At 38.0% G+C, this 18,772-nt stretch overlaps 1 protein-coding gene across 1 annotated transcript in view; it reads left to right on the top strand.

Annotated features, from left to right (window-relative positions):
- The window catches only part of LOC306771079 (gamma-aminobutyric acid receptor subunit rho-3-like), a gene marked incomplete at both ends in the record, with an annotated part of 33,941 nt that extends 15,698 nt beyond the window's left edge, over window positions 1-18,243 (top strand). Inside the window, 8 exons of the mRNA XM_079260135.1 lie at window positions 9,353-9,420; window positions 11,687-11,910; window positions 14,089-14,171; window positions 14,290-14,427; window positions 14,953-15,105; window positions 16,366-16,427; window positions 17,158-17,289; window positions 17,941-18,243. Coding sequence (XP_079116261.1) covers window positions 9,353-9,420; window positions 11,687-11,910; window positions 14,089-14,171; window positions 14,290-14,427; window positions 14,953-15,105; window positions 16,366-16,427; window positions 17,158-17,289; window positions 17,941-18,243 — 1,163 coding nt within the window. The remainder of the gene's footprint in view (window positions 1-9,352; window positions 9,421-11,686; window positions 11,911-14,088; window positions 14,172-14,289; window positions 14,428-14,952; window positions 15,106-16,365; window positions 16,428-17,157; window positions 17,290-17,940) is intronic.
- Between the last annotated feature and the right edge of the window lie 529 nt (window positions 18,244-18,772).

Genomic DNA, 18,772 nt, shown 5'->3' with positions numbered 1-18,772 from the left:
GTGTGAGACTTTGTAGCTTGTAGGGCTCTTCAGGTCTCCATCTAACTATAAATCTACTAAATGTTGGGCAAAGATGCAAACTGGACTTAGAGAAGATGCCCTTAGTGCTCATTCACACTGCAGTTGTTTGGATGGCTTTCAACAGACCTTCGTCTGTTTACATAGATAACATGGTAGCGCAGTGTGAACACCAACCTCACTCTGATTCAGTCCAAAACAGAAGACTCTGGTTTCAGTTCACTTGCAAACAGACTGTGCAGTGGACCTAAAAGAAGAAAGCATGTAAAGCATCTAGAAGAAGAAGAAGGGAGTGACACAGAGTATTGTTTGGGTAGGAGGAAAAACAAAGCCAACAGCGTGTGTTCAGAGGTATGTAATTTATTTATTTGTATACATTTTAAGGGATTTTGCCATTGTTTTTGGTCATTTTTGCTAATTAATGATTGCATCACTGACAGTACAACAAAGTTATTCAGTAAAGGGGTGCTATTATGGTATTTGGAGTTTTCTGAGCTTTCTACAGTGTTACAGTGTTGAACCCTTATCAGACATGTGAACGGTACTGTTTTTTATCACCTAAACGCATGTTTGAGTTTGAGTTTGAGTTCCAGCACTCTCTCCGTTCGGTTTCCATGGCGACGAAAATTGCGTCATTTTGAGAGTTTTTTCTACTCGGAAATCCTTGTGACGTCCCGGGGGATAAGGTTCAGTGATTGGTTACCTTCTACTGGTTAACAAGGGCATGTACAAATACATCAGGCGGGTGGAAAACGTCAAATAAAGTTATTTCCAACGATGGCTGGTGAGTTTACCAAAGAGAGACATCCTGCTGCATTCGTTGCTGTGGGTTGCTGTTTTCCACTTTGTTTTCAGGGTCTGATTCAGGTTCCAACATGTAGGGCTGTATGCTATGTGTTGACATTGTATTTTGCTTTTTTATTGAGTTCATATTAGCATAATCTTTCAGTTTATGAGATGTTACAATGATGGCGAAAGCAGTTGCGGTGCGCGCTCCCGATGTAGCGCGGTGGTGGGAAGAGTCTCAATCCACTCGTTTTGCCCACAGGCTGATCTGACAGCCTATGGAGAGGGTCGGTCTGAAGTAAATAAAGCGATTTGTGCTAATAACTGGATCAATCTCAGCCCTTCTGGTCTCAGAAATAAAAATAAATTAGCCTGAAATTCACATAATAGTTCCACTTTAAAATAAAGATAGAAGTATTGATTTGATCTTTCTCGGTTTAGCATTTCAAAGGAACAATGTTAAAGATGGCATCCAGCTGTCCTACAGATGAAATGTATTGAAATGCATTTTTAAATTAATGAAGTATAAAGTCAAGCAGCCATGACATTTAAAGCTCTGAGGTCATTGGTCACCTGACAATATTTCCACATCAGCATTTCATATCTCGGTATCAGGACGGGTGATGCAATCTCTGAAGCTTCAGTATTGTTTGTTTCTGTGCTTTGCAGCAGGCTGTTTGTTTGTTTGCTTTAGCATTTGGACCAGAATGTGTGTTTGCATCTTTACTTTTTAAACTTTGCTTCCTCCAAACTTGCCACTGACTATGAGCTCATTAGCTTTTTAGCTTCACCTTCTTCCTCTGTGTGGGAGAGATGTGCCTCAGCTTCCAGGTATGCATAGCTCACGCCTAACTGTGTTTTAATGCTTTTACAACTTCTTCAGTTTGGTTTTGGTTTCTTTTTTTGGTTGCTTTTGTTTTGTAGGCATGTTAAACAACCACGCCGGCGGTCCCAGCTGCTGCTGCCTTGTCTGTGTGCATCTTTCCTTTGGTTCAGTATTTCCACATGTGGTTTCTGTGGGTGTTGGTCTCTGTCTGGTACTTCCCCCCACACTATGATCTAAGGATCCATCTACAACCCAGTACAAATGTTTTGCTTGGGGACCACTTTGTATGTTTTTGGCTTGTTGTGTTCTTGAACATTTTGCATGTTTGGTTTCCTTTAGTCAAAACAAGACTCGTGTTGTGGTTGTCTGACTTTATTAATGACTCCCATGGTCATTTGGTTAAGGGATTGTCTTATAGGTCTTGAATGGTGAACTTGCATGGCGGTACTTCAGTTTAGTGCTTCATCCCATGTGGGAATGATCATTAAAAATAATTTGTTCCTTTAAATTGTTTTTTGTGTAAATGATTACTTCTGTCTGACAAATCATACAATTCACCAGTGTAAAATGAGATAGGAACAGTAGGGATATGTTCTTATCAATCCTGCACCAGTCCTGACTTGTCTTTAACTAAATTTGTGGCCTTTTAGTGCTTTCAGGCAGACACCGTTCTGGTTGTTATTCTGGTTCCATTCTGCAGTCCCAGTACTTTGGGGATTTCTGGTAAACTTTCCCCGTGTTCATCAGCTAGACCAGAACCACAGTGGGAGTACTTTACTCTGCCCAAGTTTTTGCAAAGCCAAATTTGAGATTGTCTTGCTTATCAGCTCAATTCCACCCTACATGTAACCTATATCTTCACTTATGGAAGATATAGGGTTGGGAGGTGGAACTGGTTTGGCTAGTTTTATAGCTGTGGCTTCTGCAGGGCTGACTTCTGCATCCCTGTAACTTGGTTTGGTGGACAATGACCCATTGTCCTGCAGCTCAAATATTCACCACATCCAGCTCCAAATTAGTCCAATTCTTCATTACTATTGTGGTATTCCTTCTTCCGCAGTATTTTTTCTAGCTGTTGAATTGTGATATTTTTCAGATGAGTTTGCACTTATAGAATCAAAATTTTTACTGAAGTTAGAGATTTTACATGCAAGAACAAGGCCCTTTTAAAAATACAATTATCGATGTGACAACACAATTTATGTGAAAAGACGCACAGGTCATTTCAAGAGAGGACTTTTAGGAGTATATGATGGAATTGGACCCAGGATATGCAATTTAAATACATATCAAGAACTGCTTACTCATGTCAAGTTAGTTCAGTGTAAAGGATCAAAGCAGCAGGAGATAAAGCGATGTAACCCAAATGGTACTTGCAGGCGTGAGTATGAATCAAATCACATCTATCTAAATTTAAATAGCACTTAGCACTCTATGTAGCACTACAGATTCATTTCAAAGTGTATGAAAACATTAAAACAATTTCACACTTACACACACACTGGCAACCACACACAGCCCAAATACACAACCTCAACCTTCTCTCAACCCATATTTGTACAAATAAAGAAAAAGAGCTGTCTTCAGGTTTCAGTATCTGGCTTGACACTGCTGTGAGGAAACCATACCTGAGGGATGCATCCACATCAGGAGCTGCCCCAAGAACGCCCACCCCAGCCAAAAGGCTTCAGTGCAGAACCCCTACCAACAACCCCGTCCAGGACGACCCCAACCACGATGACCCCACAGACCAAACAGGCACAGCCCCAACACGGAAGATCCCCATGAAAGGTTCTCTAAAAAGTTGAAAAAATAAAAAAGAAAGAAACACAAGATAAAAATGACTGAATAAAAATCAACCTATAATTCTGTGAAACAATAAGTAGAACAATAAGATTAAACATAAATAATATATAAATACATAAAAAGTACACATGGTATGTCATAAAATTAGGTAAGACAGTGATATGTACTAGATTATATATTTAGGATGATTATTGAATTAAACTGGACACGAAGAATACTGAAAGACTAACTGACAAAACTACTAACACAACTACTAACACCAACACGGTACAGGCAACAACGGGGCACAGCCACAGTCAACTGTAAACACAGTAGTAGTAAACACAGTAAACTGGTAAAAGACAAAGAAAAACAGCCTAAATACAGAATGACTAAATTCCAAGAGAAAAGCAGTTGTGACAATGAACCAGGTGCAGGAAACAGAAAGTAAAGTAAACAGAAAACACAAGAAGATAGACTACAAAACAGGAAACAAGGCAACAAGAGGACTGAAGGACAAGGAAGACCAGGAGCCAAAGATGATCAGAAATCAATACAATAACTAAACCATGAACCCAGAAACCATGACATTCAAGCTTAAGTTGTATATGTGTGTGTGCTTGAAAATCAGCTCAGCATGAGAATTTCAACCCTATGTAAAGCCAGGAAGGCATTTTATGCCTGGCACACCTAACTTTTAAAACCTTCAAGCAACTATTTTGCTGTTCTTAAATGTCACTTTCAACGTGTGTCTGTTATATATACTGGAAAAACCGGCTGTGTAAAAAAGATAAAACCTAAAAGTTGTACCAAACTGGTTTCTGCACATGTCTGTCTATCATCCTTCTTCCATGTGGCTTCAGCATATTCTAACTGGGTGTTGCATGGGAACAGCAGGAAAGAGAAGAGAGCGAGTGACCTGGTCTTTAGGTTTTTCCCAGGAATGGCTGCCGTTGTCGGGGCAACAATGAGAATTGTGTCTGCACTGCTGGTGGTTTTCACGAGTCACACAGGGATAAAAACCGTGCTGCAGCAGGAGCTTTATGGGCCTGGCTGTCAGATGAACTTCATTAAATAAAGTGTTTATTGAGCTGCTGGCCCACTAACATTCACACTATGCCCTGTGCACACAGAAATGCACAGACAGCTCAGAGTACTTTCCTCTCGCCCTACCTGATGGTGGAAGCAGGAATTTAAGCTGGAAAATTATGTTCAGATAGAGGGCACAAAAGTGTTTAGATACACTCACCCAGTGAGATGAGATTTTGGTGATTAGCAGGTCAAAATAAAGTGTTTTCACTTTTTTTGTATCTTGTATTTTAATTCATTCATTTAAGAGAGATTTTTTTTAAATCCTTTTCTGCATAAATTAGTAAAGTACAATGCAACATTTTTTAACGTATTCTATAAAGTATTTATAAAATAACATGATCAAAATTATTTAAATCTTTTATAATATATAGTTGTATCATTTTCTTTTCCTACCTAATTACATTATAATCAATTATGTAGTATATTTATTTATTGTCCAGTGAGTGGAAACGTATCAGATGGCTCACTAACATCCACTAAAGTGGTTTATTTACAAGAATACCGTCCTCAATCATGAATATGCAAGAAAAAAAGCTTGTAAATAAGTGTCCACAAAAGGGGCACTTTGCATGAAATGGTTAATGGGCAAAGACAAAGATCATCCACACAATTCAGTACTTAAACTCTGTTTACTGTTTATGGTAAATCTGTAAAAACTCTGACCAATCAAAACGTTTGTGCTGGATTGAAGTTGTTCATTTCTTATATTTTGTAAGCTTCTTCTCCCGGCTCTCCTCCTCCCCCTCATGCAGCGCATAGCACATAGCTACGTCCTGCTTATAAAGAGCATGTTAGGATGAAAATACAAAGTAGTGAAGAAGAAATTCAGACGGCAAACATGGCTGAGAAAATGCAGGAAGGATTTCCCCGACTCGTCTCGGTTTATTTGCCTCCTCCTGTTGTTAGTGGAAAAAGCTGCAAACTAGAAAAGGACTCGAAGAGCACAAACCTCCACCACGGCTTTTAAAGAATTGATCCAAACAGCGATCCGGATCACCATCTAATTTAAGTCAGTTCTTCCTTTTCACATTTCCAACAACTCCTGAAAATTTCATCAAAATCTGTCCATAACTTTTTGAGTTATCTTGAACACAAACAGACAAACTTCGGGAAAAACATAACCTCCTTGGCAGAAGTAAGAAAGAAACCTTGGATCACGAAAGGAGCAAAACCGGAGGGGGAGGAGCAAAGACAGGGTGCTACTTTTACGTCTTGCTAGCTTCCCAACATTGCCTACCCCAGCGATAAGGCATGAGAACATTCATTTGTGGTGAAAAGTCTGGTTCCTCTATAACCAGCGTTTGAGTTTTAATTAAAACATTTTCACTGTGTATTAGTCTCTGATATGAGCTGGGATGCTTTTCCAAATTCCACTTCAGTTAACTGAGTTAACTTGTTCAACACTGCTCTGAGAGTTTTGTCTTTGGAGATCAAAACACCACAGGATCAACTCTGAAAAGACAATGACAACTAATTCCTTGCAAGAAAACTTTACTATAATAGCTAGGTAGGTGATTATTGTAAACTGTGCTACTATAAAGAAAACTACATTGTCACTACCTCATTGGGTTTAGTCCGTAATAACTAATGAACAGAAATTAGATTGCTTTGGGTAGGTATAGAAAATTGCTACAGATTTTTTGGTTGCACATCCATCCACGCGCACATGCAGTATTACATCATCTGCATCTGCCTGAACTGTTGATATTCAGTTCAATTCAATTCAGTTCAACTTACTTTATAAAGCGTCAAATCCCAGAAATGCCATCTCAAGATGCTTTACAGACAGGAAAAAAAAAATAATGAAAGCCAATTCATAATAGCCGATATAGGGAAACCAACAGATTGAGTTGGAGGCTCTGACTCAATCTCCCATCCTGAGCAAGAACACTGGCGACAGTGGGAAGGAAAAAACTCCCTTTTAACAGGAACAGGCAGAACCCGGCTCAAGGACAGGCAGCCATCTGCCTCTGCTGTGTGGGGGGGAAGAGGACAGAAAGACAACAGACAACAGGAACGGTTCTTCCCGGCCAAGGAGACCTGCTGAGACAGGAGACGTACATGTTAATGATGCAACACTGTTATTGGGGGGGGGGGGGGGGGGTAAGAGAGAGATGCTTCCCATTTTCAAGCTTGGCAGTGACTGTATTTTTTTTTAGCTAACAAAACTTTGCATGTTTTCTGCTGCTTTGTTGCACATTATTCTTTGTAATGATGCTGCATAAAAACACATTCTTTTAGATTTTTGCCTCCCTTTCTATTAGAGTTACATCAGAAGGATTGCTGCTATGATTTAATTTCAAAATGGTTAATTTGTCTCAGTCTTCTGAGGGGTTTGTTGTAGAACAAATGCTACATTAAAGTGAAGGTGAGATACAAAACCCTGTGGTTTTGACTGGGAAGTATCACCTCAGATCATATTGTTTTTGCTGCAAACAGATAGTTTGATTCTGTTGGTGATAGAAAAAGAAATAAATGAATACAAGGAATGCAACAAATACCTTTAATGCTTCGAAATGTCTTCCTTCTGTTGCTACTGTTTTACAGCTATTTTAAAAATAATTCTGGTGTTTTGTTTTGGTTTTTTTTTTTTCATTTTTTATGTTTAGGTAATGATTTATATTTGATTTAAATTGTTTCTGGTACTATTTGTCGAATACTGTAAGTATAAATGCCTAAAATACATTGTTTAATAAATAAAGGGAACACTAAAGTAACACATAGATCTGAATGAATGAACTATTTTTATGAAATACTTTTTTCTTTCCTTAGTTGAACGTGCTGACGAAAAAAAAAAAATCCCACAAAGATTATCAATGAAAATCAAATGTATCAACCCACGGAGGTCTGGATTTGGAGTTATACTCTAAAGTGGAAAAACACACTACAGGCTGATCCAACTTTCATGTAATGTCCTTTAAACAAGTCAAAATAAGGCTCAGTAGTGTGTGTGTGTGTGTGTGACTGTCATATGTGTCTGTCATAACCTTCTTGCAACAGCTCGCATTGATGTGCCATCCTGGATGAGCTGCACTACCTGAGCCACTTGTGTGGGTTGTAGACTCCGTCTCATGCTACCACTAGAGTGAAAGCACCGCCAGCATTCAGAAGTGACCAAATCATCAGCCAGAAAGCATCAGAACTGAGAAGTGGTCTTTGGTCACCACCTGCAGGACCAACCCTTTATTGGGTGTTTCTTGCCAATTGCCTAAAATTTCCACCTGTTGTCTATTCCATTTTCACAACAGCATGTGGAATTGATTGTCAATCAGTGTTGCTTCCTAAGTGGACAGTTCGATTTCACAGATGTGTGGTTGACTTGGAGTTACTTTGTGTTGTTTAAGTGTTCCCTTTATTTTTTCTGAGCAGTGTATTACAGACACTGCATGTTACAGCTTAGTTGGTTTCCCTCTCACTGTGAACATTTGTTATATGCAAAACATCTAGGCTCACCAGGGCAACTATTCATGAAACTTGTCCTACTTACAACCATTGATTAAGCTGAACTGCATAATCTATTAGTATTATTTTGACTCTGCGTTACCACAATAAATTTAATCTGCTTAAATCAGAGTTGCCCAGCTCCGGTCATCTAGGGCCATAATCCTGCAGGTTTTTCTCATATCCCTGTGCCAACACACCTGCCTCAAACCAATCACACATTGTGCACAACTCCATCTGCTGTTGGATCCATTTAATGGAAGCCAGGTGTGTTGGAACATGAAAACATGGAAAACCTGCAGGATAGGACAGACTTTGGGTACTCCTGGCTTGAATAGAAAGGAAGCAGAGTTTTTGAGATGCTCTTATGTGTGATATCATATTCACAAATAGTTTTTTTGACAAATATTCAAAAACTGAACTCCAACACTGGGATGACATCTGAGGACAGTCGCTTTTCTTTCACATTAATTCAATTTATGTGCAGTCAAACCTCCAAAACTGAGTCAGAAAGTGAGGGTGATTTTTCAAACTGGTTTCAACTTGTTTTCTAGAAGGGTTTATGAGTTTAAGACTCATAAAATCATTGTTGATGCTTGCGGTGGAAGCAGGGATGATCATCTTAGGCTGCACAGGCAATTAAATCCCAAAATTAGCTGAGTAAATTTACAGACAAGAACAAGACCAGAACAATTCCTAAAGTTGGCTGTGGGACAGACAAACATCTTGGAGAACCAAACATTGTCAGAACCTGATTGCTTTGTGGGAGAGAAGCAGCATAAAGCGTAACCATGATTGATAGCTTCTTTTTTGGGGATGGGGATTTGTGCTGTTAAGCTATTTCTGCTCTGTTTGTCCTCATCATCTGTGTCTTAACATCTGCATGTCCCTGCAAAAAAAATCTTTAATTTGTATTTTAAGAAGTGGGATTCGGAAGTAAATTAGCAATCTTGACTTTAAGATCTTGCTTCTCTGACAACGTTTTATGTGCTTGTGAGACATCTTCTGATATTACATAAGATGATGAGATAAGTGACTCATAAGTGCTGTGACTCTGGGAAATACTTTGAACCTGCAGATCTCCACCTACAGCTTCAGCGAGGTGCGGTCACACAGCCTCAATGAACAAGTCTGTGCCGTGAACCTCTCTTCTCAAACCCTCATGTGACCTTACACCCCAGGCTGCTGAGCCAAGGATATTTAACATGAACAGACAATTTAAGTTAAACAAACAAATGAAACTTTGACTCTTTTTTTTTTTTTACTTTAACCATCCTTTAAAACCATCTGAGGTGTAAAGAAAGCAATATGTTGCATCATTTTTATTAACCGACTTACTGTTAGTCCTTGTCATTTGTCAAGTTTGTGTTATTGACTGCAACACTTACAGAATCATCCTTTCAGGTGCAGCTATCCCCGTGGGCATCGACGTGCAGGTGGAGAGCATAGACAGCATATCAGAGGTCAACATGGTGAGTTTCGTTTCTGTATTTCATGTCAATTTCCTCATGACTACTGAACTTGAAGCATGACTCAATTTTCCATCAAGTGGCTGAGAAATAATCCTCTTCAAAACCTGCTGCAGCTGAACAACATACATTCTCATCTGCTGATGAAGACCACAGAGAGAGTTCCTATTACATCAGTCTTAAGATACTTGCATTGGCTTTAAAATACTTTAAATAATTTTCAAAGCTCTTAAAAGTGTTTGTCCTAAGTTTTTACAAGATTTGGTTTTAATTTGGAAACCAAAGTCCTTATGTCATGAGGGGCGAGTTTGTTATTTAGTCATAAAGCAGGGACTAAAATGTACTGAGATGCGGCTTTTAAGTTTTTATGTTCCATGCCTGAACATCCTCTCACGTGTCCTGAGGGCAGCTGGGAATGAAAATGTTTTTAAAAGAAACTTAAAACGTATCTTTTTAGGAAAGTTTGTAATGGAATCTTTTGCTTGACTATAGTTGGTATTTTAATCTCATATAAAATCTGATGTGCAGATGTAACATCATTTAAAAATCTGAAATGATTTTGTTATTTTCTGATGTGTTTCACCAGTTTTTTTTTGGTCATGACTTATTTACTGGAATTATCATTTTTGCATCTAAGGAATTTGTTTGAATATTTATTCCATGTTTTGTTTTATTTAAATTTTTTTTTCTGTGTCCACTTAACATTTTCTATTTAATTGCATTTTTAGGACATCACTTTTAGACACATTATTTTATGTTTATGTGGGTGTGTTTGTGGGTCTGTGAGTGTAAATGTTGTGTGTATATATGACTTGTGGGTTTGTGGTCTGGGGTATTTGAGGGGTAGGGATGTTTTTAGTTGCTATTTTTGTTTTTCTTGTTTTTTTTTATTGCTGTCATTAATTATGTTTTTAATGTAAAGCACTTTGCAATGGTTTTTTTTGTATAAAAATTTGCTCTTCAAATAAAGAGTGATTGATTTGTTTGTAAAATCTACATAAATTATAATGTTGTGATATATCTAAAAAAAAAAAAAAAGTCCAAATTATGAGGCCATTTTCATGATTTCAGGGTTTTATATTTTTTACATTTACACAACTATACCAGCATTATGAGCAGTGAAATACTTATCCAGTCATCTGATTGTGTACAAATAAATAAAAGTACAAAAAAAAAATAAATAAAGCAACCTGCACAGTTTGCCTGACCAGTAAAACCCAAACACACGCATAGAGCAATTTTATGGAAGATGGAGTGATGAATAAAACTGCTAATTAAACCTAAATGTAATGTTTGAATATCAGTTAATACTGAAATGTGAAAATATTTGCTTCAAAAATGACTGAGACAAGATAACGCAGGTCTCAAAAGTAATCCCAAGTTAGAAAACTAAAAGTTTGTGGACTTGAACTGTGGTTTTGTTAGTGAATAGAGTGTCTCCCAGCCCGATGTTCAAATCACAACACTTATTTTGTCAACTTGCAACATATATCGTGAAAGTTGTCACAGCTGGAAATCCAAACAGAATTAAATTGTTTTAATTTAACATTTAACATATTTAACATAAAGTCTTTTGCTTCAGTTTCTGATTATGCAACTAAAAGTATCTTTTAGACATAAAAAGAGAATTGATATTTGTCCCATATGACCTGTTTTATTTATATAAACATTTTACAAGAATTTTTTTTTATTGCAGTAATGAACTGATGATCTAAAGTCACTTCTTGTTGCTTCTCTTTGTCTCGCTTGTGACTCCTTAAGCAGCAGCTTTGAACTGATCCCACTTCTTGTTTATACACTCCTCCAGCCAGGACAGATGAATGGTTTTGTCGTGGCTGCCTGAGTTCAGACTCCAGTTATGTTTCCATGCATTGTGCAGAAGACATCGTAGATCTCAGAACAGATTCCTTTCAACCAACAAATCTCCTAATAGAAATACAAACATGCTTTAAGAGCGGCTACTTGACATTGTATCTACGTATTCACAACACATTCTTGGTATGCATTTCCTTACCAGAAACATACGTACACGCATTTTATTTTTCCTTTTCATTCATTTCTGAGCTCAAGTAGAAATCATAAATAAAAGAGTGGGGGTGGGTGGGGTGGGGGCATTGGTTGGGGGTGCTAAAAGAAATCTAAATAAAAGAACAGCAAGGATTCACAAACAAATTATTTTAAAATGTGATTTTGTCGCAACTTCATGATGAAATTCAGTTAAAAAGACGAGTACCATCCTGTTGGTGCTGCACATGTCTGTGTCATGCAGGACTTCACCATGACTCTGTACCTGCGACACTACTGGAAGGACGAACGACTAGCGTTTCCATCTCAAAACAACCAGAGCCGGACGTTTGACTCTCGACTAGTGAAGAAGATCTGGGTTCCTGACGTCTTCTTTGTCCATTCAAAGCGCTCCTTCATCCACGACACCACCATGGAGAACATCATGCTGCGTGTTTACCCTGATGGAAACATCCTCTACAGCGTCAGGTAGAGTCAGGCTTGTGTGAAGGCAAAACGCAAGTCGACACAGCAGAGAGCATTGTGACATCTGTTAAGGCTTGGCAAACACATATATTCACTTTAGATTATTATCATTTAGCTAACAAATGGTTACCTTGTGGAGGTTTTATAACCAAAAACTATATCATCTACATGCCTCATTATTTTTTTATGATAAATAACTTATTTTCCATTATAAAATTCCAGTAAACAATGAGAAATTAGACCATCTCCTTTGACCAGACTCAAAATTCAGTTCAAATCAAACCCATTAGAAAAAGTTAAGAAATATTTAAATAAAAGGGTAGTTTGTATGAACTATTCTGAAATGTTCTCGAACGACGCTGTTTCCAACAAAGTTAAGATACTGTGTAAAATATAACTATAAACACTATTAATTGCAAGTTTCAGAATTGAATCTAATAATTTACAATCTAATGGAAAATATCAGTTTATATTGAATTTGATAGTAGCAACATATCTCAAAATAGTTACGTTTATCACTGCTGACGTTTTGACCACATTGTTGCATCCCTATTTATGTAGCAAGTCTCCGTCAACATCTGGGAGGTGAGGAAAATAGTTGCAGGGGTTTTAGATGGTTTTGTTTTGCGATGCACCAGACTTTTTCTTTCTTGATGAAAGATCTGGACTGCAGGTGGGCGGTTCAGCACCTCTTTTCCTGTGAAGCCCTGCTGTTCTGCTGGATGCAGGATGTGATTTAGCATCATCTGCTAAAACATGCAAGGTGCTTCCCGTGAGAAACATCTGGATGGAAGCAGATGCTGCTCAAAAACCTCTATGTACTTTTAAGCATTAAAGCCTTCACAGATGGGCCCACACCATGTGCATTAATGCAAACCCCCCCCCCATGCCGTCAGAGATGTAGGCTTTGGAACTGTTCGTTGATGGATGACGCTGAGAGACACTGCCTGTCTGAAATGCTACCTTTTCACCCACTCATGGTACTAATCTGCTGCCAATCAAACAAATCAATTGCCAAATGTTCCTATATTTCTTTTTATTTGATTAAAATTGCTGTATTTGCCCATTTCAACTTTTAAAGATTTGTTGCTTCCATTAAATTAACCGTTAACTGCATAATATCTCAGTTTCTACACTGAATATGTTGTTTATTTTCTCTGTGAAAGAAATAAGGGGTTTCTGAAATTTGTGAATTATTGCTTTCTGTTTAAATTTACAATTTAAAGCCCAACTATATAAGCCTAGCTTTTGTAGTTGGACATTAATATTAGAAAAATACTTTTAAGCATTTAAATCAATCAAGAGAACAGATGTTATTTCTATTGTGGCCAGTAGTCCATAACCCTTTTGCTGTTCTTTTAGTTATGGAGCCAGTGTTTATTTAGCTGTGGCAGACCTTCCTTTTGTTTCGTGTTTTTGTTTAGTTGTTGTTTTTTTTTTTCAACACAGTCAAAAGAACTTATTTTAAGTTGCTCAGGAGTTGTTTACTTCATCCCCAATGCAAACAATGTGAACACTACGTATGGTTAATATATATGATAATTTACCCTTTTAAAGATAAGGTTTTTTTTTATTATTATAGGACTTTTTTTTTTTTTTTTTTTTTTTTTTAATAAAGCAGGTAAAAAAATTCAATTAATATATGAGTGGAAAAAAGATGTATGAAAATAAAGTAAGACTTTTGTGAACAATTGTTTTGTTAACATCATTATAAATACACAACCAGCAAACAGTAATCATGTCAGGCTAGACAACACATTAGTACTGGTACCACTGAAACACTGGGGTTTCAAAGCTGGGTAATGACAGAGTTTTTCAGTGCAGAAGTGAGGGGGAAAAAAAGACTTTCTGTTAATTGCAGTAGAACATCATCTCAAAACACTTTAAATTTGCTCAAAAATACTTCATGCCAAAATCTTGTTCATATTCTAAGTTTGTTGGACTGAAAACAGACAACTCATTGCTTTGAAGCTTGTCTTTGCTTTGCTTCTTGCTCCAGACAAATCCTTAACGGAGGTCAAAGCTGGTGGCCCAATGGGAACTACCAGAGTAAGAAGGCAAAAGAAAAAGCAATTTACAGCCTCCCTGGGCAACGACATGGAAAGTCTTGCTGGGATGTGATTAAAGTTTTCTGCACTGCAGCAATAAGTGTAGTGAAAGCTGTTTAAATGTGTGTTTCAGGGTCACTGTGACCGCTCTATGTTCGATGGACTTCAGCAGCTTTCCTCTGGACACACAGAATTGCTCACTGGAGCTGGAGAGCTGTAAGATACACACACACACATGCAAAAAGATAATATTGACATTTTTATGTGCTCAAATCATGATACAAACCAGAAGTTGTTCTTGTTTCTTTTCCTTCCCTGGTCTGTCTTGCTGCAGATGCTTATAATGAAAACGACCTGATGCTTTACTGGAAGAACGGAAACGACTCTCTAAGGACAGATGAGATTGTCTTGTCTCAGTTCTTCATTGAGCATTTCCACGCCTCTAGTGGCCTGGCTTTCTACAGCAGCACCGGTGTGTGTTTACTGTGGTATTACTCGTGTTGCAGAGACCGAACTGTTGGGACCGCCTCGTATAATTCATCAAGTTATAGATAAAGAAATTACTGAAGGTTAGGGTCAGAAATAATTTCCAGGAGATTAATAAGTCAATGAAAAAGCCTGAAGACAGGTTGGAGGGTCTTTTGATTGATTTTTTTATTTGATAGTAAGTATTGATTATAAATGTGTCATATTTAGCATATACTGACTTATATTTAACACAAAAATAAAACTCCATATAGCAATGATTTTCTTATGCAATAGTGAAAACAGTTCTGTACAGGGCCATGAAGTCTCTGGGACAAACTTAATCGCAGACCTTGTCACCCAACATCTGTGTTGGACTTTACTCATACGCTACTAATGCTCAAATCCGCATTGGCAGGATTTTGACTTTGGCGGAAAGCACTGCAGACCGAAGGAAGGAAGCAGATTATTGTACACTGTAATGGAAACTATGGAGGCTAATTCAGTGTCCTCTATCCTTCCTCTCTGCCAGGTTGGTACAACCGTCTCTTCATTAACTTCATTCTGCAGCGGCACATCTTCTTCTTCATGCTACAGACGTACTTTCCCACAATGCTAATGGTCGTCCTCTCCTGGGTGTCTTTCTGGATTGACAGGAGGGCTGTTCCTGCTCGAGTGTCTCTGGGTAACCAAATCCAAAACAAAATTTGTAGTCCTGTCTATTATTCCTCCCTCTTCACGACCAGATTGTTTCATCATTTTAAAGCGGAGACGTGTGAAGTCCTTACCTGTAAGTGAGGCAGATATTACACTGCTATATTTTTGCGTCATCATCTCTGAGCCAGTACTGTGAAATTTCTAGAGTCCAGAAGGCAACAATGCATATGGTGTTCAATCATCCACGTGACAATGACCCATTATTATTCCCTGAAACGTCACTGTCCGCCCTGGATTGCCTGCCTGAATAAAATTTATGTCACCAATGCTGCCCACACAATGACTGCAGGTTCTGCAGCCGGAAGGCAGATATTTAAAATCATACAGGATTATGCTTCTTCACAACCGGCATTCCTCTCAGAAATGTCATCTGGTATGGTCATTACTCTGCAGAAAGCAGTTGCAGCCCAGATTATTCTCATTTGCAAGTCCACAATTGTGGAATAAGGTACCAAATGCCATGACAGCAGTTGTGTCTCCTTCTACCTTAAATAATATTTTTATGACTTTTTCAGACTTATGCTTTAGAGAAAATTTCTTCCTCCAACATCCTTGAGGATTTTCCATCTCTGTCTCTTTCAATCCATTTGAGAGAAGTGTGGGATGCCTCCCCATACCTACCAATGCACAGGCCTCAGGGAAAATGCTACAAGTTGCTCTAATGCACATTGTCTGAAAGTTAGCTTAATACTTAGATTCACTCCATTACAAAGCAGATCTTTGTCCACTTTGTCTCTACAGCAAAGCGAAGCTGAAGCACCACCAACCAAGAACCGGCAACATCTTTGATTGCCCCACAGAGTTCTAATACTGCCCCCAAGTGGTCTCAAAATGCCATCACACAAATGTTTCTTCATTAAAGTTCTTGACCCTTTATTCCTCAACACATGGACTCATCAGTTCATCACACAGCTCTATGGACCAAAGCATGAGGAATGTAATTCTGGCACATGGTGAAATCTGCTGCTTAACAGGGGATTCTTTTTTATGTATCCATAAATTACATTTGATCAAGTAGATTAATCATAAATAACCTGATAACACATGAAGTAAGACACATAAACTCAAAGACTTATTGTTACAACAAAGCTCTGATCTCTGCAGTATTTTAGTTTTGACCAAACATCCAGCTTTCATATTTACTTTAAGGACATTATGAAGAAAGGATCCATCAAACATTAGTTTATGTGTGAAAACAAACTGTTATGACCTGTTTGCCTTCCTACAGGCATAACCACAGTGCTCACCATGTCCACCATCATCACCGGAGTGTCCTCCTCCATGCCTCAGGTAACTGCTGCATTTGTCGGTTCGCAGGCTGAATTTCAAGATATCATTGCTTATCTCTGAGATTCTCTGCAATCTATATTTTCAACATATCTCTGATGTTTCAGTCCTTTATGAGCCTCTGTAAAGTTTGAAGAGCGAAGGAATCTAAACTTTTAAGCTCTAATTTATGTGATTGAAAAGCGCAGTGTTTGGTGTCTGGACTTGTCATCATGATAGCCTACCATAAAAATATGCATAATATGGCTTTATTTCAACTGCAGGAAAATCTCAGAATATTTTCCAGATTAGTTTGCCAATATTGGTATTTTGGAAAACAATTATACTGTATTCAGTACTGTGCAAACAGATACATTAAAGTGCAAAATCATCATTGATATCTCTGAGAATGACTCCAGTCACAATACTATTCACAAAAGTTTATTAGTGAAAAAATGGGTAAGATTCTCTAAATAATGCAATTTAAAGACCGTGAACACAAAAGTATTCCAGTTAAAGCAAAGATGATAGCAGATAAAAACGGGTAAAATCATTTTTTTAAGCCAAAATCATCCTTTTGTGTATTTCAACTTTTTCTATCAACCTAAAGCTAAATGTTTTGTTTTTGTTGTTTTTCCTTTGTTTTTTTTTCCATTTATTAATAATCAGTAGGAAATAGAAATGAAATAAAAAAAAGTAAAATACTGTATTTGGATATGCCGTACATGTGAAAGTGTGTGCTGTTATTTTCCAGGTGTCCTATGTGAAAGCAGTGGACATCTACTTGTGGACCAGCTTCCTCTTTGTCTTCCTGTCTGTAATTGAATATGCAGCCGTGAACTACTGCACGACGCTGGAGGAGATGAGAAAGATGAGAAGGGGGAAGGTCAGGACAGTGGACAAAGAGGATTATTCCTCCAAAACACCCAACAGCTCACAGACAAAATAGGGAGGAAACCCCATTAAAGCAGAATATTTGACTTAATGTCTCCCTCTTGTGGCTAAATACGATCATTACATTGTACAATCATACAACACAGCTGCCTTAAATTAACTGAGTCTTTGTGCAGAACCTGATAGGTGGTTAGATACACTTAATTTGATTCAGGTGTTTTGAAGCAGAAATACATGAGAAACCTGCTAGACTGCGAACCTCGTAGGAGGACTGAGTTGAATACCCTGATATATTTCTACTCAAGCTCATATACAAATATACCCAGTTTGTCACACTGTTGGAAGATGTAGATAGTGTGTATTCTTTTAGGCTTTACAGAGTTTTCACTTGTTAAAAAAGCAGCCAAATGAAGTAAAACATGGAAAGGAAAGGAAAGGAAAGGAAAGGAAAGGAAAGGAAAGGAAAGGAAACTAATTTTTTCCACTACAGACTTAAGAAATGCTGCAGCTAGTTAAACTGCATTTTTGTTAATTGGTGATTTCTTACCCAACAGTGACAGTTAATGTAATGATGTGCTGGGATGGAAATAATAAAGTCTTTTCAGTACAAGGCTTTGAAAACCAACATCATGTCCTCTTTCAGATCCCCTCCACTTTTAACGCCAGCCAGGCGATGGCCTTTGACGGATGTTTCCACGACAATGACATTGAGCTGACCACGTTTGCTCGGATGGCACCCACAATGACCTCTGACCCTCTGACCATGCCAACCCAGAACCCAGACATCCGCCCCTCAGAGGGGACTCGCCTACGGCGGCAGCGCTCCGTGCGTGAAAACGTGGACCTGCTTGTCAACAACAGTTACATGATAGACTCGTACTCACGGCTGGCCTTCCCTCTGTCCTACTTGCTCTTCAACATCATCTACTGGAGCTTGTACTCCTGATCCATAACCAGGCATCGTCCCTAAACTCTTTAAGATTGTTGAGGCAGCGTATGCTGCAGGATGTTGAGACTGACATTCAGCTTAATTAATAAATACACTGTTTTCTGGAAGGATTGAGTTAAAACATTTGAGTCCTTCAGCCTGTGTTGGAACTCTAACTGCGCCTCTGGACATTTGCATCATGGATGTCTTCTTATTTCAGAGTATACTATTTTCTTTATGTTAATTTCATGTTTTCTTTTTGTCTTTCAGTCTTATGCACAAAGCTTTTATTTCTTAGCTCTGCTGTTGATATTTTTGTTCAGAAAATGCATTTTCTTTATTAAACCAACCTACTTTCACTAAGCAGTGTGATTGGAGCGATCTAACATTTGTACATTTTATTTCTTTGAATTCGTTTTGGGAAAGTTCTCTTCTGTGTTTCAGATTATGTTTGCTAAAATATTTCATTTGAAAGAAAATATATAAAAATGCTCTTCTTGAGAACATCACTTTTAGATCCTGTTCTTCTGCTGAAGATAGTTTTCAC

This window comes from Telmatherina bonti (genome assembly GCF_933228915.1).
Source record: "Telmatherina bonti genome assembly, chromosome: 20".
Classification (NCBI taxonomy): Eukaryota; Metazoa; Chordata; class Actinopteri; order Atheriniformes; family Telmatherinidae; genus Telmatherina; species Telmatherina bonti.
Note: the sequence above shows the minus strand (reverse complement) of the source record. Positions and strands in the feature narration are given on the sequence as shown.